The sequence below is a fragment of the Eurosta solidaginis genome, chromosome 1, assembly GCF_040869045.1.
Source record: "Eurosta solidaginis isolate ZX-2024a chromosome 1, ASM4086904v1, whole genome shotgun sequence".
Classification (NCBI taxonomy): domain Eukaryota; kingdom Metazoa; phylum Arthropoda; class Insecta; order Diptera; family Tephritidae; genus Eurosta; species Eurosta solidaginis.
Window position 1 is genome coordinate 299,628,996 of NC_090319.1, and position 20,030 is coordinate 299,649,025.

The 20,030-nt window shown below is 40.9% G+C and overlaps 1 protein-coding gene across 2 annotated transcripts in view; it reads right to left on the bottom strand.

Annotated features, from left to right (window-relative positions):
• Positions 1 to 20,030, bottom strand: part of LOC137237513 (NFX1-type zinc finger-containing protein 1-like) — a 101,238-nt gene that overhangs the window by 26,742 nt on the left and 54,466 nt on the right. For both annotated transcript variants that reach the window (XM_067761221.1, XM_067761220.1), the window contains exons 3-4: positions 7,063 to 7,524; positions 6,829 to 6,996 (exon numbers count right to left, since the gene is read on the bottom strand). In XM_067761221.1, the coding sequence (XP_067617322.1) occupies positions 6,829 to 6,996; positions 7,063 to 7,524 (630 nt within the window). The remainder of the gene's footprint in view (positions 1 to 6,828; positions 6,997 to 7,062; positions 7,525 to 20,030) is intronic.

The following is a 20,030-nucleotide window of genomic DNA, read 5'->3' on the forward strand; positions in this document are numbered from 1 at the left end:
AAAATTATATATTTATTAAAAAACGTATTAAGAAATAAAATACTATAAAATAAATATATGCTAAAACTTCCGAAGTAACACCACTGTTTTTGTTGTTGTAGCGATAAAGACAATACCAGAAGGTTTTGGGGAATGTTAGCTTTGTTGATGGTCCTTTGCCGGATATACATCGATCCGGCACGTACCAGTAACAAGCCTCGTTAAAATACAAGCCCGATCATCTTTTATCGATTTAATATGACCATATTGATCCCTCTAGGCGACCACGTACCCCACTCCCCAGTTTCATGAGAAACTTGCGGCCGCCAGAGCCTCACCTGCCTAAGAAGTCCGTTTCGTCAAGAGAAGCTAATTATTGCGTTGGCTATTTTAGTCGCCTCTTACGACAGCCATACTTGTCGCGGTTATATTCTAAGCCTCCTAACCCGCTGGGCTCATAAATGCTCAAGTTTTTCTCCAAAAATATGATATATGGTTTGCATTCGAAAGCCTGTGCACCGTTTAATTATACGTTTGACAAAATATAGGATGTGTTAAACGTATATGTCTATAATCCCCTTTTTTTTAACTGTAAGTATTATGTGATTGGCGGTCGCCGTTGTGCGGTGGCTACCACACCGACGGTCCTAGGTTAACGTGCCGGGAAAGGAAACATCAAATAATTTAGAAAGTTTTTCTAAGTTTGTTTCCGTTATGAAAAGTTTCTCAGCGAAAATTCGTCTACCTTGTGGATGCCGCTCGTAGTCAGCATCTCGGTCCCGCCCCACCAATTCCTCAGACGTATATCGCGCCAAGTGTTTTTATGTAATACTGTTACAACACAGCTAGTTAGTACGCAAAACATACTAATTTTTTTGGTCTTAGTTTGGCCCCCAACCTCAGAAAACGAAAAAAATTGCTGCACATTGTGTGTTCTTTTGAGCTTGTGGGGCCGAACTGCAACTGACTAGACCCATCCGGAAAGGGGATTCGAACACATGTAACGCATCGCCGGATCAGCGTTTTTCAACGTGATCATATCAAAGTTTTCTCGAGATGGTCGTGCTAGAACCGTAATTACCGGAACGTCTCGAATCGATATCCGGCAAAAGATCTATAAAGCTTCACAAAACCTTTCGGAAGTGTGTTTATGACTAAAACAACTACAACACCAACATTTTTTTAAGTATATTAATTGATTACACTATGCGATAAAATCAACTTTTTCTGGGTATTGGACCAAACCCACTTTTTTGTAGAGATTGAGGCTTAAGTAGACAAAGTACTATCTCCGTTTTTCGAAGTTTGCCTCCAAAAAATAGATATCAGCTTTCAAGTTCGAAATCTACATTTCGAAATAAATTTTTTTTTAACGCGTTCAGCAAATTAAAAAAGTAAATAAAAAAAAGTAAAAATGTGATCGTGGTCGGCTCTTTTCCCTTATTTGAAGGGTTGAATTATTTTTTTTGAAAAATTTAGTATAACAGCTGTTATACGAGGTGAACAGTCAGATTTATTTATTTTTATTTTTGATTTAATTGGCGCTTAACCGTCTAAACAGTTATGGCCGTCCAACAAGGCGCGCCAGTCGCTCCTTCGCTCCGCCAACCGGCGCCAATTGGTCACACCAAGGGAGTTTCAATCGTTTTCCACCTGGTCCTTCCAACGGAGTGGGGGCCGCCCTCTACCTCTGCTTCCATAGGCGGGTTCCGATAGAGGCACTTTCTTGGCCGGAGCATCATCTTTCATTCGCATAACATGGCCGTGCCAGCGCAGCCGCTGCGTTTTAATTCGCTGGACTATGTTGATGTGTTGATTCCGTATAGCTCATACAGCTCATCATTAAATCTTCTTCGGTACTCGCCATAGCCAACGCGTAGAGGTCCATACATCTTTCGAAGAACTTTTCTCTCGAACACTCTCAAAGCCGCTTCATCTGGTGATGTCATGGTCCATGCTTCTGCCCCATATAGCAGGACGGGTACGATAAGTGACTTGTAGAGTATGATTTTCGTTCGCCGAGAGAGGACTTTACTTTTCAATTGCCTACCTAGTCCAAAGTAGCATTTATTGGCAAGATTGATTCTTCGCTGGATTTCAGTGCTGATGTTGTTGCTAGAGTTGATGCTGGTTCCCAAATAAACGAAGTCTTTTACTATTTCGAAATTATGGCTGCCAACAGTAGCGTGGTTGCCAAGGCGCGTATGCGCTGACTCTTTGCTCGATGACAGTAGGTACTTCGTTTTGTCCTCATTCACCATCAAACCCATCTTTACCGCTTCTTTTTTCAGTTTAGAGTAAGCAGAACTAACAGCGCGGGTGTTTAGGCCGATGATATCAATGTCATCAGCATATGCCAGTAATTGCACGCTTTTATAGAATATTTTTCCAGTGCGGTTAAGTTCTGCAGCTAGTATAATTTTCTCCAGCATCAAATTAAAGAAATCGCACGATAGGGGGTCACCCTGTCTGAAACCTCGTTTAGTTTCGAGCGGCTCGGAGAGGTCCTTCCCAATTCTGACTGAGCTGATGGTGTTGCTCAACGTCATTTTGCACAGCCGTATAAGTTTTGCGGGGAAATCAAATTCAGACATAGCGGCATATAGGCAGCTCCTTTTCGTGCTGTCGAAGGCGGCTTTAAAGTCGACGAAGAGGTGATGTGTGTCGATTCTCCGGTTCACGGTGGGCTTCAATATTTCGCACAATACACTTGAAAGGACCTTATATGCAATATTAAGAAGGCTGATTCCACGATAGTTGGTGCATTTTGCAGTATCCCCCTCTTGTGGACTGGGCAAAGAACGCTTAGATTCCAACCGTCGCGCATGCATTCTTCCGCCCATATTTCGCTAAGAAGCTGCTGCATGCGCCTTACCAACTCCTCGCCGCCGTACTTGAATAGCTCCGCAGGCTATCCATCAGTGCCCACGGCCTTGTTGTTTTTCAATCTGGTTATTGCTATTCTAACTTCTTCATAATCGGGCGGGGGGACATATATTCCATCATCATCGATTGCGGGATGGGGTTCGTCATCTCTGCGCGGTGAATCGCTGCCTCCATTTAGGAGAGCAGAGAAGTGTTCCCTCCATAATCTAAGCACTCTCTGGACATCAGTTACAAGGTCGCCGTTGTCGTTCCTACAGGAGTTTGCCCCGGTGTTAAAACCTTCCGTCTGTCGCCGTATTTTTTGGTAAAATTTTCGGGCGTTATTCCTGGTGGCTAGCAGCTCAAGCTCCTCGCACTCACGCCTTTCTGCTTCTGCTTTTTTCTTCCTGAAAAGGCGTCTCGCTTCCCTTTTCAACTCACTTTAGCGTTCACACACTCCTCTTGTCGCGCTCGCTTTTAACGTAGCCCTGTAGGCAGCGTCTTTTCTTTCGGTTGCAACGCGGCATTCTTCATCGTACCAGTTGTTTTTTCGTGGCTTCCGATAACCAATTTTTTCCTCGGCGGCAGTACGAAGTGCTTTGGACATATGCTCGCACTGCTCCTGTATTCCTTCAGGATGAGTTGTGCTCTCAGAGAGCAGGTGTGAGAGTCGAGTTGCGAAATTATTGGCAGTCTGTTGTGATTGAAGCTTTTCGACGTCTAGCTTTCCTTGTGTTTTTTGTTCCCTGGTTTTAGCCGCGCTGAGGCGGGTGCGTATTTTGGCTGCAACGAGATAATGGTCCGAATCGATGTTAGGTCCTCGGATCGTGCGAACATCTAAAACACTGGAGGCATGCCGCCCGTCTATCACAACATGATCGATCTGATTGCGAGTATTTCGATCAGGAGACAGCCATGTAGCTTGATGTATCTTTTTATGCATGAACCTCGTGCTGGATATGACCATGTTTCGAGCACCGGCAAAGTCAATCAGCCTCAGTCCGTTAGGAGAAGTTTCATTGTGTAGGCTGAACTTTCCGACTGTAGGGCCAAAAACACCTTCTTTGCCCACCCTGGCGTTAAAGTCGCCAAGCACGACTTTTATATTATGACGGGGGCAGTGCTCGTATGTGCGTTCTAACTGTTCATAAAAAGTTTCTTTCACCTCATCGTCTTTCTCCTCTCTCGGCGCATGGGCGCAGATGAATGATATATTAAAAAATTTTGCTTTTATTCGGATAGCGGCGAGACGCTCGTCCACAGGCGTGAACGCCAGCACTTGGCGACAAAGTCTCTCTCCCACCACGAATCCGACGCCGAAACTGCGCTTATTCGTATGACCACTCCAATAGATGTCACAATTTTTGATCTTTTTTCTTCCTTTCGTCCAACGCATTTCTTGGATGGCGGTGATGTCAGATTTTGCTTTAACGAGGGCATCATCAAGCCGGGCATCTGCACCAATCCCATTCAGGGAGCGGACGTTCCAGGTACATGCCCTCAATTCATTGTCCTTCAAACGTTTGCCATGGTCGTCATCAATTTATCCGAGGCTTGTTGTTATATTTCATTGGAGTATGGTTTTACGTGGCGGGTCCCAAGCCCTGCGCACAACCCGCTCAGCGGGGGTGAAAATATTACTTGCACATTTATATAGCGACCCGCTTGCTCCAAGACACGCCCGCTTGCAGCCGCACCTAGAAGTGTACAGACGCTGCCGATGAGATCTCCCCCGGCTAGCCCTTAAACCGATTATTTCAGAGTGGCCTAGCCAGGTTGTCGCCTTCTCACATTAGCTCACCGCTAAACGGATGTTTAGCGGCTACCCAGAGGATACTTGGCCGCAAGCGACCGGCAGTAGTGAGCTGCTTCAACCGCATGCAAAAGAATCGCTCTGGCCATTCCCAGGTGAATGGCGGTCAGAAGCTTTCCCCACTTTCGTGGACTTCTACACACGGTTCCACCCTCCCTGGCCTACTACTTTCAAAAAAAAAGAATTCAGTCATTCAAATAAAAGAAAAAGGCGGACCACGACCACATTCTTACTTTTTTAATTTGCTACACGCGTTAACAAAAAAAATAAATTTCGAAATGTAGAATTTCGAACTTCGAAAGCCGATATCTATTTTTTGGAGGCTAACTTCGAAAAACGGAGATAGTGCTTTGTCTACACCTTTTCCAGTTTAAGTTCAGAAAATTACAATTCAAGTTCAGAATTTCAAATTTAAATTCAGAAATTTACAATTCAAGTTCAGAAATGTACAATTCAAGTTCAGAATTTTCAAGTCAAGTTCAGAAAATTACAATTCAAGTTCAGAAATTCCAATTTAAATTCAGAAATTTACAATTCAAATTCAAAAAATTACAATTCAGGTTCAGAAATTCCAATTTAAATTCAGGAATTTCCAATTCAAGTTCAGAAATTTCCAATTCAAGTTCAGAAAATTAAAACTTAAATTCAGAAAATTGCAACTCAAGTTCAGAAAATTACAATTCAAGTTCAGAATTTTCAATTCAAGTTCAGGAAATTTGTCGGGTTTTTGTTTTTTTTTTCATCCAATGGAAATAAATGTATGTAAGATGGTATCTATGTGATAAGGAAGCATTGACATCTTAACTCGTTTAAATCAATTTTGCGAGATAGCGAAGAAAAAACTGTCGCTCATAAGAAGCAATTGCAATGCCATCCAGCTATTTTCTTAGAGTAACAACCATTGATCTGCACTGAGTATGACAGCAGTGATGACGAAGATATGACCACTTAAACAGTCAACGGAGCGTCCACACTCCCGGAAGTATAGGTATTGTCTGCATAGATCTTGGCGCCATATGTCAAAATATCTACACTTATCCGCCATCATCATCATTCATCATAAATTGGCACTTAATCGCGATTTTGGTAGTTTCGTAACGAATCATGCCAGCTTTCCCTGTTTCGTGGTAACTGACGGCGATTGAGGCACCATGAGAGGTCAAGTCTTCCCGGACTTTCGCAACTCTGTGGAGGTCTCTGCCTTCCACTGCTTCCAAACTGCTGTTTCGACTGAAGTACTTTCTTGGCCGTAGCGTCATGATGCTCTTGTTGGAAAGAATTATCCTCCATTTTATTTCAAGGTTCGGGATGTACACATCTTGAAGAAAACTTGGGGTACACTATACCCAAGCCACCATTTTGGCAACATGGTTAACGAAGCATCAACACTTCCGCAAGTAACATATAAGTATACAATTAATTAATTAAAATAACTTTTGAAAATCAACACCCTACTGAACTTGATATGTAATTTTCTGAACTTGAATTGTAAATTTCTGAACTTGAATTGTAATTTTCTGAAGTGGAAATGTAAATTTCTGAATTTAAATTCGAAATTCTGAACTTGAATTGTAAATTTCTGAACTTAAACTGGAAATGGTGTACATAAGCCTCAACGTCTACAAAAAAGTGGGTTTGGTCCAATACCCAGTCGGCTGTTGCACAGTGTTATTGATATGGATGGATTTATCTTTTCGCTCTTTGTCGAAGTTTTGTGGGAAACACCCATTAGAATATTATACTTATGTATATTACCAATAACTATATTGTAACGAATATTAGCAGCACTAAGGGATACTATCATCTCTAAGCCGATGGTAACCAGTGACTTGTATGCACATCAATCATTTAATCATTATGTATACACATATGTACGTACACGCAGCGGAGAATCAACGCACAACGACATGCATAAATCTGAGATACTTCCGAAAGTATACAATGGTTGTGAAAGTGTCGCTCACACATACAAGCGCATGGGGTTTGAGAGAAGCTATAAAATCATGCATCTGTAGTTACAGCTGAGTAATTTTAACTAACTAATAAGTTCTGGAAATAGAAAAGCCTAGAAATATGCAACGAGGAAATCAGACAGTATAAAAGGCAACAGTAGAGGCACGACAATCAGTTTGATTTAAGACGCTATATAATTAATCTCGAATCAGATTTACCTCACCATCGACTATATAGCGTTTCATAGGCAGCTCTCCGTCACCATATGTATAAAAATAGTTGAATACATTATTATATGCTTCAAAAAAGGCTGGTGATTCAAACATGTAAAATTTCTTGTCATACACACATCCAATATTATGTTGGCGTACAATCTGAATACCAATCTTTAAGAAAATATTATTTAGGTTTGATTAAATTTTTATGTAAATGAATGGCAAATTTAAACCTACATATCCTTTATAACGTCGTTTCGCATCAGTAAAAGTAACCGTAGCCAAAATAAGATTTTCAAAGTTTTTTGTTGGTGACAAAACAAGTAATGATCCCGTTTTTATTGCCTTTATATTGTCTTTCAGTTTTTGTCTCGATCTTTTATCGTAACTGGTAGAATAGCGAAACATATCTATTAAAAGCATTTCATGACATTTGCCATTAATAAAATCTTTGTTAACCACTATGCCTACGTTCTCGTACAATTGTGGAACATTTTCAAATGAAAACGCAGACTGAGATTCTTTAATTTTCGAAAGAGCGTCACGCAACGGCATTATAAAATCATCACGTAGAATTTTTTTCTGTTTTTCAATATATTTTGTATCATCATCATCAGTTATTTTGATATTTTGGAAACTATTATCTGCTTTGGAAGTCAAGCTAGGACATGTAATAAGCTCATCAAGCGATGGATATACCTGCAAGAAAATTAATTGTAAAATTTATAAAATCGTGTAATTAGTCGATATCACTTTTTAAGACAACGTTGCTGATTAATCGGATTAAAATGTAGGAATTAATCGAAATTTATTATTGTGATGCAAATACATAAATGATGATTCCCCAATATTTCTTCAACCCTTGAAAAATGTACATTAGGCTGGGTCGAAAAAAAAGTTGCTGATGTCCGCCCCTAAATTTAAAGATTATGTTGAGAGGGTTTCAGAAATTTTTTTTTTAATTTTTTTTGATCCTTCGAAATACAGCCGACTGACTCTTTGCTCGATGACAGCAGGTACTTCATTTTGTCCTCATTCACCATCAAACCCATCTTTACCGCTTCTTTTTTCAGTTTAGAGTAAGCAGAACTAACAGCGCGGGTGTTTAGGCCGATGATATCAATGTCATCAGCATATGCCAGTAATTGCACGCTTTTATAGAATATTGTTCCAGTGCGGTTAAGTTCTGCAGCTAGTATAATTTTCTCCAGCATCAAATTAAAGAAATTGCACGATAGGGGGTCACCCTGTCTGAAAACTCGTTTAGTTTCGCACGGCTCGGAGAGGTCCTTCCCAATTCTGACTGAGCTGATGGTGTTGCTCAACGTCATTTTGCACAGCCGTATAAGTTTTGCGGGGAAACCAAATTCAGACATAGCGGCATATAGGCAGTTTCTTTTCGTGCTGTCGAAGGCGGCTTTAAAGTCGACGAAGAGGTGATGTGTGTCGATTCTCTTTTAACGGGGTTTTTCCAAGATTTGGCGCATTGTGAAAATCTGGTCGATGGTAGATTTACCAGGTCTGAAGCCGCACTGATAAGGTCCAATCAGCCGGTTCACGGTGGGCTTCAATCTTTCGCACAATACACTTGAAAGGATCTTATATGCAATATTAAGAAGGCTGATTCCACGATAGTTGGTGCATTTTGCAGTATCCCCCTTCTTGTGGACTGGGCAAAGAACGCTTAGATTCCAACCGTCGGGCATGCACTCTTCCGCCCATATTTCGCTAAGAAGCTGCTGCATGCGCCTTACCAACTCCTCGCCGCCGTACTTGAATAGCTCCGCAGGCAATCCATCAGCGCCCACGGCCTTGTTTTTCAATCTGGTTATTGCTATTATAACTTCTTCATAATCGGGCGGGGGGACATATATTCCATCATCATCGATTGCGGGATGGGGTTCGTCATCTCTGCGCGGTGAATCGCTGCCTCCATTTAGGAGAGCAGAGAAGTGTTCCCTCCATAATCTAAGCACTCTATGGACATCAGTTACAAGGTTGCCGTTTTTGTTCCTACAGGAGTTTGCCCCGTTCTTAAAATCTTCCGTCTGCCGCCGTATTTTTTGGTAAAATTTTCGGGCGTTATTACTGTGGCTAGCACCTTAAGCTCCTCGCACTCACGCCTTTCCAATTCTGCTTTTTTCTTCCTGAAAAGGCGTCTCGCTTCCCTTTTCAACTCACGATAGCGTTCACACACTCCTCTCGTTACACTCGTTTTTAACGTAGCCCTGTAGGCAGCGTCTTTTCTTTCGGTTGCAACGCGGCATTCTTCATCGTACCAGTTGTTTTTTCGTGGCCGCCGGTAACCATTTTTTCCTCGGCGGCAGTACGAAGTGCTTTGGAGATATGCTCCCACTGCTCCTGTATTCCTTCATGATGAGTTGTGCTCTCAGAGAGCAGGTGTGAGAGTTGAGTTGCGAAATCATTGGCAGTCTGTTGTGATAGAAGCTTTTCGACGTCTAGCTTTCCTTGTGTTTTTGCTCCTTTGTTTTAGCCGCGTTGAGGCGGGTGCGTATTTTGGCTGCAACGAGATAATGTTCCGAGTCGATGTTAGGTCCTCGGATCGTGCGCACATCTAAAACACTGGAGACATGCCGTCTATCACAACGTGGTCGATCTGATCTCGAGTATTTCGATCAGGAGACAGCCAGGTAGCTTGATGTATCTTTTTATGCATGAACCTCGTGCTGGATATGACCATGTTTCGAGCACCGGCAAAGTCAATCAGTCTCAGTCCGTTAGGAGAAGTTTCATTGTGTAGGCTGGACTTTCCGACTGTAGGGCCAAAAACACCTTCTTTGCCCGCCCTGGCGTTAAAGTCGCCAAGCACGACTTTTATATCATGACGGGGGCAGCGCTCGTATGTGCGATCTAATTGTGTCTCACCTCATCGTGTTTCTCCTCTGTCGGCGCATGGGCGCAGATGAATGATATGTTAAAAAAAATTTGCTTTTATTCGGATAGCGGCGAGACGCTCGTCCACAGACGTGAACGCCAGCCGTTGGCGACAAAGTCTCTCTCCCACCACGAATCCGACGCCGAAACTGCACTTATTCGTATGGCCACTCCAATAGATGTCACAATTTTTGATCTTCTTTCTTCCTTGCTTCGTCCAACGTATTTCTTCGATGGCGGTGATGTCAGATTTTGCTTTGACGAGGACATCAACCAGCGGGGCATCTGCACCAATCCCATTCAGGGAGCGGACGTTCCAGGTGCATGCCCTCAATTCATTGTCCTTCAAACGTTTGCCATGGTCGTCATCAATAGAGTGTGTATTTATCCGAGGCTTGTTATATTTCATTGGAGTATGGTTTTACGTGGCGGGTCCCAATCCCAGCGCACAACCCGCTCAGCGGGGGTAAAAATATTACTTGCGCGTTTATATAGCGAGCCACTTGCTCCAAGACAGACGCCCGCTTGCAGCCGCACCTAGAGGTGTACAGACGCTGCCGATGAGATCTCCCCCGGTTAGCCCATAAACCGATTATGTCAGAAAAAAAAGTTGATTTTGTCGCATAGTGTTATTATTATAAATACGAAACAACAGGTTTGACTCACTTATTTGGCATATCTTTATTAACTCTTCAATGCAAACCCTAATAATAATTTTTCCTCCAAAAATATCATGAGTTTCAGGTCTAAGTATAATAACAATTAGAGGTTTACGCCGATCGCTTTATCGGCGGCGGCGCGCCGGCGTATGCCGGTGTTCTTACTATAAAAAGCTTGATTTTTCTATTTACAAAAATAATATTTAGGAAAGGTTTTGTTTGTATGTATTTAAGGAAGTCAACGTGTTGGCCATTTCGGAAAGATCCGGGGTTTTAACCTCAAGATCTCGCAGACCGTTCAAAAATTTTCAGGAGTAGCTCCTTGCGGAGAGATTGTCACTCGTTCACTTACTCCAGAGAGGCTTCGAACCTAACCCCGGTCTTTGGAATTGCTACTGCTGCGTCTGCTGAAAAGAAATAGATACATAAAATAGCCACACTTTTGTCTGCATATCTCGTGCAAAGCGTAGTTTCACCTAGGGTTAACTCGTAATAATCGTCGCGAACACAATTTCTTTAAATCATTTGTGGCTCCTTGGCGGTTACGCACAAAGGCGGCTTACGGTTCTATTAATGGTCTATTAATACTCATGACTCTCGTAGCACAGGGCGCCTCCAGTGTTTTTAAGAGCTACAATTCCCGATATGCGAACAGTAGCAATTCCTACAACCAGTCGCTACCGCGCCTCCTGACCCTCACACCATATACCAGTACATAAGCTATAGGACTGCGACTTCGAACTCATACCTTCGTCGACTTCACTTTCCTAGAAGCTCTAGGTGTAGCCCCGAAGACTTTCCAACGGATGCTTTTGTCGCGCTATGCTGCCGAGCTACACCAGAGAAACGCCATGAAACGTTATGGAGTGACTATTAGGCCAAGGATGCCGCCTTCGAAATCATAAGCAATCTAAGGGAAGTCATTGCGTAATGGGTGAAAATCGTATAATCCTCGGCGCATCTGCATGATTAAAATTTTACAAGGACCCTGGATAAAATTTTTTAAATGTAGACCAAAGGTTGCAGACGTTTGTGTTCACAACATTGATTTAATAGTCTTCCTTAAATCAAAACGATATTTTAGAATGAAATCGACAGATTTTAAGTTGAAAGATGTTTACTGCTGTTTTCCGGCCATATGATATAAGAGCTCATTACGGATGACCGCGTAGCTTCAGTTTTCAGATCTAATGTACATTTCTCAAAATGATATCCAACATCATTCTGCCATTATTCTCTAAACTTCGAAAACTTTTAAGAAATTCAAGTCTTACTAGTTGAATTTAAAACCATCAATAAAAAAAGCTCAGTCCTACATAGCACTAGTTTATTTTCTTGCATTTTTACTCAATTGTTTGCCTCCCTCTCTCCTGATACTGAGTACTGGTACAAGTGTGTAAACTATATTTCAAAAAACTTACGAAATACAAGTATTGGTACAAGTGTGTAAACTATATTTCAAAAAACTTACGAAATACAAGAAAAATACAAACTAGGCTGTGAAAAACAAACGAACCAGCTTACATTTCAATAGGTTTTCTGATGTGTAAACATCTTTGCTCACGGTATGGGGGAATTCTGAATGTAAGCTTAAGGTGTAAGTGTAAGTGTAGTCTTTGTAAGTGGTATGCTATATACAATGTAAATGCAGTCGTAGTGTGTACTATTGGTATATGTACTGTACGGAATACTAGAGTATGTGTAAGCGTAGGTGTGTGTGGAATCAGTAAGCTGAGTGGAGTAATAAAGAATGAGAGCGATATACTCACTACACTGAAGCGTGATGCTGGAACAATGTACGTGGTAGATTTGGTATGAGCGAAATCACATAGCTAAGCAAGGCATATATAAAATTGGTATGCACTGCTGTTTTGTTAACATTAAACATTAACAAGTAAGGAAAGCTAAGTTCGGGTGTACCCGAACATTACATACTCAGCTAAGAGCTTGGCTGCGTTGGTTTCGTAGGGTTTCATAGATGATTTATAAGTGGTTTTTAACTCCAAATCACATACGTTTGGGAAATATCGACCAAATTGTAGACCAAGGGTGACGTTTTTGTCAAATAAAGGAAAATGACCATGTAGGAAAATGAACCTAGGGTAACCCTGGAATGTGTTTGTATGACATGGGTATCAAATGAAAGGTATTAAAGAGTATTTTAAAAGGGAGTGGGCCTTAGTTCTATAGGTGGACGCCTTTTCGAGATATCGCCATAAAGGTGGACCAGAGTTGACTCTAGAATGTGTTTGTACGATATGGGTATCAAATGAAAGGTGTTAATGAGTATCTTAAAAGGGAGTAGGCCTTAGTTCTATAGGTGGACGCCTTTTCGAGATATCGCCATAAAGATGGACCAAGGGTGACTCTAGAATGTGTTTATACGATATGGGTATCAAATTAAAGGTATTAATGAGGGTTTTAAAAGGGATTAGCCGTTAGTTGTATATGTGAAGGCGTTTTCGAGATATCGACCAAAATGTAGACCAGGGTGACCCAGAACATCATCTGTTGGATACCGCTAATTTATTTATATATGTAATACCTGCCGACGAACCGATTTCGCCATCACCCGTGGAGTTTCTTTCAAGTCTACCACTCCTTACAAAAGACTTAGACTCGACCGCCCCTAACCTGGGGGAAACAAACGTCGTTTTTTGCCGCCCCTGACATGGGGAACAGACGCAAATGCAAATGCGCCATTAAGGCTGTATGTGCCAGGTGCCGCTCTAACATGGGAAGCAGGCGAACCTGACGACTTATTGACCCGTTATGGCTGTGTGGACCAGATGCCGCCCCTAACATGGGGAAACAGACACATCCGGCGAGCAAGAAGTGCCGTCCCTAACATGGGAAAACAGCCGCACTATTATAGCCGTTGAAGCAAAAACAGCAGTTCTTGGTTACCGCTCCACGAAGTTCGAACCATACGGGTAGAGAATGCGGCAGCCTTTACTTTTGTATGTTCAGTGCCTCGTGGAAGTGGCATAAGCCCCCGCACAGCGACAAGGTGCCTGCCATAGCGGAGGGTCCTTATTTGATTACTTTAGATAATTTAAAATAAAATAAATAAATTGATTACTTAACCGTTTTCACACAGAAACTTAATGGAATCACTATTCTATTTAATGAAATAATGAAGTTTCCCTTTTCATACAGGGTCTTTTGCTTCATTAAGCGAACATTTGTCAGCAGCCCAAAAAAATATTTTGTTTTTACAAAAAATAGTTAAAATGGGAAGCAGCCGTTTTCTTCTTAATTATAAATCCAATCAACATAAAATACATGCACAGATATCCATAGATGTTGCGCCTAACCACCTATGTATGTGCCTATTTTCGAAAAAGTCATGTTATCTTTTGCAGCAAATACAGCGAAAATTAAATTATTTTTGGTTGTCATTTGTTACATTGACAATAAAATTCGAAGCACGAAGCAAAACCCACTGGATTTTTCGCTCGATTAGGCATTCAATAAAGCACAAATGAGGTAATTAATTTAATTGTATTTTGTCTGGAAGATTGAGTTCAATTGGGGCTTAAATGAAGAAAATGTCGCTAATTATTTCATTAAGCCTCTGAGTGAAATTGGCATTAGATAATTTTTTTTTCAATAATCTTAAAAAACCATGTTTTTTTCTTTGATTATTTTTGTAATCAATTGGAAATTAATCATTACAAATACAAAATAATGGCAAGTAATCATTAAATGGTTTCTAATATATATATTATATATTAAACAGGTAATCATTATTCAATAGGTATGTTTTAAACTAATCCAAATTCTGGAAACTCCATTGCCAAAAATTCAAAAACAGTATAAAGTGCGCAGAAACTTATGATATATTTAGAACCATATAAGGAATAACCGCCTAAGTTCTGTGTAAAAGTATAGGAGTTAGGCTGTTATTCCTTTAGACCATGTAACTGTTGCATACTTTGTTGCGCCTTGATACTATTTTACAATAGATTTTTAGCGTTAGCGAGTAGTGGAATTTGGGTGCTGGTTAAAATAAATCTCCGATTAAAAGAGAATACAAAAATAAACAAAGTAAAATATTAAGGAAGGCTAAGTTCGGGGGTAACCGAACATTACATACACAGCTGAGAGCTTTGGAGACAAAATAAGGGAAAATCACCATGTAAAATGGGAGGTATTAAAGAGTATTTTAAAAGGGAGTGGGCCATAGTTCTATAGGTAGACGCCTTTTCAAGATATCGCCATAAAGGTGGACCAGGGGTGACTCAAGAATGTGTTTGTACGATATGGGTATCAAATTAAAGCTATTAATGAGGGTTTTAGAAAGGGCCACTCCTTAGTTGTATATGTGAAAACGTTTTCGAGATATCCACCAAACTATGGACCATGGTGACCCAGAACATCATCTGTTGGGTACCGGTAATTTATTTATATATTGTAACGAATTTTAGTGGTATTCCTCCTATTTGCAACCTTCTACTAACGTTCGAATCACTAAACTGTTGAATAAATAACTCCACTATTCAATAATGCAAAATGGCTTTTATTAAAGTACTTCACAATAACACTTCTACTGCTCGACAGATAGCGTGCCTAAATCAAACTGAATTCGCCGTGCCTCAACTGCTGTTGCTTTTATACTTTTTGGTTTCCTCGTTGACATATTTCTAGGCGTTTCTATTTCTAGAATTTGACTGTCTGCTTTATTGTTGTTGTGGCTTCATTTACTTAGCATCAGACTAGTGATGTGAGTATCACTTAGTGTCACTAATATTCGTCACAATATGTAATATCTTCCAAGGGCTCTTGATTTCGCCCTGCAGAACTTTTTCATTCTCTTCTACTTAATATGGTAGGTGTCACACCCATTTTACAAAGGTTTTATATTTTGCTTCAAAAAAACAATTCATTGACCATGTTTCATCCTTTTTTTCGTATTAGTTATAGAATTATGGCATTTTTTTATTTTTTGAAATTTCGATATAGAAAAAGTGGGCGTGGTCATAGTCGGATTTCGCCCATTTTTAATACCAAAATAAAGTGAGTTCAGATAAGTGCGTGAACTACATTTAGTAAAGATATATGGATTTTTGCTCAAGTTATCGTGTTAACGGCTGAGCGGAAGGACAAACGGTCGACTGTGTATAAAAACTGGGCGTGGCTTCAACCGATTCCACCCTTTTTCACAGAAAACATTTATCGTCCTAGAATCTAACCCCCTACCAAATTTCACAAGGATTGGTAAATTTTTGTTCGACTTATGGCATTAAAAGTATCCTAGACAAATTAAATGAAAAAGGGCGGAGCCACGCCCATTTTGAAATTTTCTTTTATTTGTGTATTTTGTTGCACCATATCATTACTGGAGTTGAATTTTGACATAATTTACTTATATACTGTAAAGTATTCATTTTTTATTTAGCACACATATAGTAATAGGAGTAACGTCCCTGCCAAATTTCGTCGTGATATCTTCAACGACTTCCAAATTACAGCTTGCAAAACTTTTAAATTACCTTTTTTTAAAAGTGGGCGGTGCCACGCGCATTGTCCAAAATTTTACTAATTTTCTATTCTTCGCCATAAGGTTAACCCACCTACCAGGTTTCATCGCTTTATCTGTCTTTGGTAATGAATTATCGCACTATCGCACTCGATTATGCCGTTACGGGGTACCGTTATGCGAACAAAATTAATATACTCTGTGAGCTCTGCTCAGCTGAGTATAAAAAGTAATATACATATGTATGTATGTATGTATATATACTTGTAGGTGCTTTTTCATGAACTCAACCATGGTAAATGCTTTTTTTATACTCAGTTGACCAGAGCTCACAGAGTATAATAACTTTGATTGGATAACGGTTGGTTGTACAGGTATAAAGGAATCGAGATAGATATAGACTTCCATATATCAAAATCATCAGTATCGAAAAAAAAATTGATTGAGCCATGTCCGTCCGTCCGTTAACACGATAACTTGAGTAAATTTTGATGTATCTTGATGAAATTTGGTATGTAGGTTCCTGGGCACTCATCTCGCTATTTAAAATGAACGAAATCGGACCACGCCCACTTTTCGATATCGAAAATTTCGAAAAACAAAAAGTGCGATAATTCATTACCAAAGACGGATAAAGCGATGAAACTTGGTAGGTGAGTTGAACTTATGACGCAGAATAGAAAATTAATAAAATGTTGGACAATGGGCGTGGCATCGCCCAATTTTAAAAGAAAGTAATTTAAGTTTTGCAAGCTGTAATTTGGCAGTCGTTGAAGATATCATGATGAAATTTGGCAAGAACGTTACTCCTTTTACTATATGTATGCTTAATAAAAATTAGCAAAATCGTATAACAAACACACTGTTAAAGATCAATACAATCAGGCAGCACAGCAACCCTAATAAAAACGCATGAATATAGGCTGAGAGTGCACCTTTCATCGGTAGTTATGCTTTGTGCATCTTACTTTCGTTAACAAGAGCTTTTGATGTGTTCGCAGCCTTTGATTGGTCGATCTCCGCTCTCTATGTGCATATGTAAAGCCAACAACCGTAAAAAAAGGAACATCAGCGACAGCAGGCGAAAAACATGTTTTTTATTATTTCAGATAACTGTTGTCTCTCAAGTCAGTCTATTGTAAAAATTCGCTTGATACAGAAATAAATATTATACCGCTTTTCTAATAAACATTAACATTTTGGCATCCCTTGCGGGGACCCGTCTCTCGCCAATTGTTTAATTGTTAGCTACGCTCGTAAAACAATTAAGTCCACTACACATTATCGCAATAATTTAGATATGTCTATTAAAAAGGAGGAAGGCATATCCAGGTTAATTCTTAACTTTGCTGCAAACAACAAAAAGGTTTCGAAACAAAAGAGGACGAAGGGTTACCTGGTGGCAAGGCGCAATCTATTATCGGATTATTGGAAGCGCTTTAATGACGCTCGCGATGAATTGGGTTCAGCGGACATTCCCGATGGGGATGAAGAAAAAATTAAGACGATTTTAAGCGAAACTCGGCTAGCAACTATAGAGTCGGCATATTGCGAAGCACTAGGCGAAATACACGACGAAATCGATGAACTCGACAGCAATCATCGTGAAGATTCTCGGTCAGCCATGCTTAATACTACATGTGGCGGGTCGAGCAACACATCTACGTCCAAACTACCGAAGATTGTGCTGCCCAAATTCGATGGCTCCTTTGACAAATGGTTAAGTTTCAAGGACATGTTCACAACATGCGTTATAAACGAACCAAATTTATCGGATGTACAACGTATGCATTACTTGAAAGGCAGTCTACTTGGTGAGGCCGAAGCCGCTATTCGCAGTGTTACTGTACAGGAGAAGAATTTTACAATACCTGGGATATGCTTCAACAACGTTATGATAACAAGCGTCGCCTCGTTAAGTCGTATCTTCGAAATATCACCAAACTTCCAACAATCAGCTATGAGTCATATGTTGCCATGCGAAAACTATTGGATACTGTCACCGAATCAGTTCGCGCACTACAACAGCTTGGACGACCTAAAGAGCATTGGGATGATTGGCTTGTCCTACTTGTAACTGAAAAGTTAGATCCTGCAACAGTTAAGGAATGGGAGATGTCATTGGAATCGGCGAATGTTATACCCGAATATAAAACACTGGCACAATTTCTCGAAAAACGTATTCAGGGACTAGAAGCAGTTTCTTCGGCTCATAAGACCAAATCGAAAGAAGCATCATTCAGTAGTAAGCCAATAGCCCTTAGTACAGTTCGTACTCATCAAACCAATATCGGACGTTGCGTATGTTGTGCAGGTAAGCATGCGTTAATGTACTGCGCTGAGTTTAAGAAGAAACAACCAGCATTGAAGCTTGAACTGGTCTTAAAGTTCAAGCTATGTAAAAACTGCCTTAAAACAAATCACTCCGCGGACGAATGCCAATCATCATATACTTGCCTTAGGTGCTCTCTGAAGCACCACACTCTTCTTCACGACAGCCTGTCGTCACTACGTAGTAGCGTCGCTGCACTTCACATGTGTTCAGACCACTGCGATAACCAAACTCCTAGCCATGCTAAAACCAGTGTTCCAGCTGTTTTGCTAGCTACGGCGTATATCAAAGCTCAGTCATTGACGGGGCATTACATAAAACTGCGGGCATTACTCGACAACGGCTCGCAAGCATCCTTTATAAGCGAGTATGCCGTTCAACAATTACGACTTCGTAGGAATCGGATGCAAATTCCTATAACAGGCGTTGGCGGTCGTAGCGTTGGCGAATCAAAAGGTATAACCTCATTCGTTTTAACATCACCTACAGAACCATCGTTTAGGGTCACTTGCTCTGCGCTCATTTTGCCAAGGTTGGGAAATCTTTTACCATTAAAGAGAGTCAATCCAAAACCATACACGGACTTTTTAGGCCTTACACTCGCAGATCCCTGTTTCTTCGAGCCAGGCTCGATTGACGTCATCATTGGCGCAGACCTCTATGGTCTATTATTAAAAGGTGATGTCAAGCACACCGCCTGTGGTGCGTCTATAGCACAAAATACACATCTTGGTTGGGTTGTTTATGGGCGTATACCCAGCTCTGCAACGCCTCAGCTATGTACAGCGCTGTGTACTACAACAATTGGGGATGACTTAAGCAGTTAGTCCAGCAGATGTGGAAGTTCCATGAATGCGATGATATTCAACCTATGTCCACGATGACACAAGACGAACTATTCTGCGAAGAATTTTTCAAATCCACAGTTCAGAGAACCAGTTTAGGGCGGTATCAAATTCGTTATCCGTTCAAAGAAGACTGTGACCTTACACAATTATCAAGATCGAAAGCTGACGCTATCAATCTCTTCCATTCTCTGCAAGGTAGACTTAGAAATAACCCTGAAATGAATCAGTTGTACACGGCCTTCATGACAGAGTACCTACCTTTAGGGCATATGGAAAAAGTAGTTGAAAACGACGAACCAAAAGCTGTTTGCTATATACCGCATCATGGCGTGTACAAGGAATCAAGTTCTACAACTAAATTGCGTACCGTGTTTAACGCGTCCCGTAAACCGGGAGGGCACATCTCTTTAAATGACTGCCTCCATGTCGGGCCGAAGTTGCAAAGCGACTTTAGCCGAATAATTATGCAATGGCGACTACATCGCATTGCTTTCATGGCAGATATAGAAAAGCCAGATTCTGGTAAGTCGAGAAGACGCTGACATGCAGCGCATTATGTGGAGAAATGACGAGGGTGGGGCAGAAGCATATCGGTTGCTAACCGTCACATACGGGTTGAACTGCTCACCATACCTTGCAATCAAAGTACTGCGAACATTAGCTGACGATTAAGAAAAAGATTACCCGGAGGCGTCAAAGGTTTTACGAGAGTCGTTTTATGTCGACGACTGCTTGCATGGAGCTGACACCGTTGAAGCGGCATTGGAAGTGCAATACCAACTCCGAAAGTTACTTGAAAGAGGTGGGTCGTTCTTCGTAAATGGAGCTCAAATTCCGCAGACTTCATGCAGCGTTTAAGCATAGATGACCAGCAGAAAACCATTTGCTGTAACCTAAATCTAGACCGCGAGACGAAAGCTCTTGGTATTTATTGGCTGTGTGATTCAGACTCCTTAACATACAAAGTTAGCTTGACTTCCTCACCGACA